At 36.0% G+C, this 2,494-nt stretch overlaps 1 protein-coding gene across 1 annotated transcript; it reads left to right on the top strand.

The window, feature by feature from the left end:
• Window positions 1-334: 334 nt before the first annotated feature.
• LOC121366324 (26S proteasome non-ATPase regulatory subunit 4-like) lies at window positions 335-2,108 on the top strand. The gene is made up of 8 exons (XM_041490815.1): window positions 335-360; window positions 409-549; window positions 772-883; window positions 931-1,017; window positions 1,066-1,196; window positions 1,252-1,402; window positions 1,451-1,547; window positions 1,918-2,108. The coding sequence occupies exons 1-8, from the start codon at window positions 335-337 to the stop codon at window positions 2,106-2,108; spliced, it is 936 nt and encodes a 311-aa protein (XP_041346749.1).
• Window positions 2,109-2,494: the final 386 nt, after the last annotated feature.

Raw genomic sequence — 2,494 nt, 5'->3', positions numbered from 1 at the left:
ACTTGATAACTACATTTGACAATTCTTGTAATACTGAGTGTGACACTAAATAGTATAGTTGTCTGCTTGTGTCAAAATATTTGTTTTATAGTGTTAATTTCATATTACTAATGTAAAATATCATTGTCTCTTTTTTATGTTACAATAAATAAAAATCCTTACCCAAACACTATCAATCTAAAGAAGGAGTTAAAAATTTGCTTGCTATTTTATTATTCATTACCTAGTCGAAAACCACACCATTTCAGGTCATTACAGACAGCAGTTTAGGTAAAAAGCTATAGTTGACTTTTGTATTATACATTTCTTAACTATGTTTTTTTTAGGAAAGAGAATGGGAGTCGAATCTATTGTCATTTGGTGAGTGAATTATCAGCTTTTTAAAACATTTAAATATATTCCTCATAGTGTGGATAACAGTGAGTGGATGCGTAATGGAGACTTTATTCCCACAAGACTACATGCTCAACAAGATGCTGTCAATGTAGTTGCTCGTTTCAAGACTAAAGAGAATGTAGAGACATCCATTGGACTGTTAACATTTAGCGAGTAAGTTGGACAACATTTGAAAGGTGGAGCTTGTTGCCGTAGTAACACTAGTACTATAATAGTTCAACTTTAAATATATGTTTTATGAGGTTGATTCATAATGACACAATGTGAAACTCTGTGCCTTTTAATTAACCTCTATTAAAACAGGGAATTCCACTAATTAAGGCCAGCATTAAATTGAGGTCATTGTTACAAGAATTTCACTTCACTTCCATTTAGCACTCAAGTTCGTGTACCTCTGACAACAGACTACAACAAAATTGCTAAGAGCTTACAAACTGTTGAGCCCAAAGGTAGCATTAAATTCCTTACTGGTATCAGAATTGCTCATGTAAGTTAAATTTGGAATATCAATGTACTCTTTTCCCTAACACTTAGCTTGTTCTGAAGCATCGACTCAATCGTAACCACAGGACAAGAATTATAGCATTTGTTGCCAGTCCAATCTCTGAAGATATGAAAGAGGTATTATGTATGTTATATGTTGTACTATTGTTTATTTATTTATGATAGATGGAGCGTTTAGCAAAGAGATTGAAGAAAGAGAAGATTCATGTTGATGTTGTTAGCTTTGGAGAAGAAGAGGAGAACATTGATAAACTCTCTCACTTTATTGAAACTATTAATGGCACAGAACAGAAAGAGTCCAAGTACAATAGACCACCAGCTGCTCCATCTTTATTTTTTCTCCCTACTCAGATGTCATCTTGTTCAGGCTCGCCCTGGTCCTATGCTTTCTGATATTCTTATCAACTCACCCATCATGGTGGGCGAGGATGGTAAACCGATTGGATCTGGTTTTGACTTCTCTATGGATCCAATGGCAGCTGATGATCCTGAGCTAGCTATGGTCTGTTATAACGAAACATTTCTCTTTAACTTGAACTTATATCGTCAGGCTCTCAGGGTTTCATTAGAGGAACAACGCCAACGTCAAGATGAGGAGACACGTCGTGTTCAACAAGAGTCTTTGGAACAGATGCAAACAGGAGAAGGTAACCTTGTAATTATAGAAATGATTCTAACATTAATTACTTCTATATATTGTATTTTGTTTTTACAGTAGATGGAGATGAAGATAAAGGTGGATTTTTAGCTCAGGCAGGTACTGCTGAACTCCCATATAGTGAAGTAAGTTCTTGTTTCTATTAATGCTGATGCAGTCCTTTAACACAAAATAGGGTATCATTGGACTTGGTAACGTGCCGGTAAGTTCTTGTAGGTTCATGCCATTAATAGTATCAAATAATTTAGGACATTTCCTCAATGTCTGAAGAAGATCAGTTAGCACTGGCTTTACAAATGTCTATGTCAGGTAAGAGTACAAGGTGTTTTTTTACATGTTGTACACGATTGTTTTCTTAGGGATGAATCAAGCCATGGAAACAGAGGAGACAGAGACAACTGATGCTAGTACTCTTCCTGGTACTGCAGAGAGAGAAGAAGAGGATGTAGAGATGCAAGAATTGATGCAAAACAAGGAGTTTTTACAATCTGTATTGAGTTCATTACCAGGTGTTAATCCTGAGGAAGCTCTTCAGAATTACAGGAGATGACAGAAGCTGCTGAAGAGCAACAGAAGGAAAAGGATGGTGACAATCAGGTAAGTCTCAGACTAAAGAGGCATAGTGAACTTATCTCTCTCTCTTTTAGGATGAATCATTCATAAAATAATCATTGAGGGTGTAATATGACTAGGAATTAATGTTTACTTTTGATTTATTCACTGACATTACTCAAACTATAAACTCTTTCAAATGATGTGTTTGTCATAACGCTATATAGCATGATTCGGTCCACGTGTGATCGCGACAAGACAAAAGGGTTAAAAAAAATTAACCACTCCTACCATTTTGAACAAGGTTGCAACGGAAGTCTATATTGGGTGTGGTGCTGAGGGTCTCTCTCACTTTTCTTGTTGTCTTGTTCCAGTCGTCCTGCT

Source organism: Gigantopelta aegis, unplaced genomic scaffold (genome assembly GCF_016097555.1).
Source record: "Gigantopelta aegis isolate Gae_Host unplaced genomic scaffold, Gae_host_genome ctg5313_pilon_pilon, whole genome shotgun sequence".
Lineage (NCBI taxonomy): Eukaryota > Metazoa > Mollusca > Gastropoda > Neomphalida > Peltospiridae > Gigantopelta > Gigantopelta aegis.
Note: the sequence above shows the minus strand (reverse complement) of the source record. Positions and strands in the feature narration are given on the sequence as shown.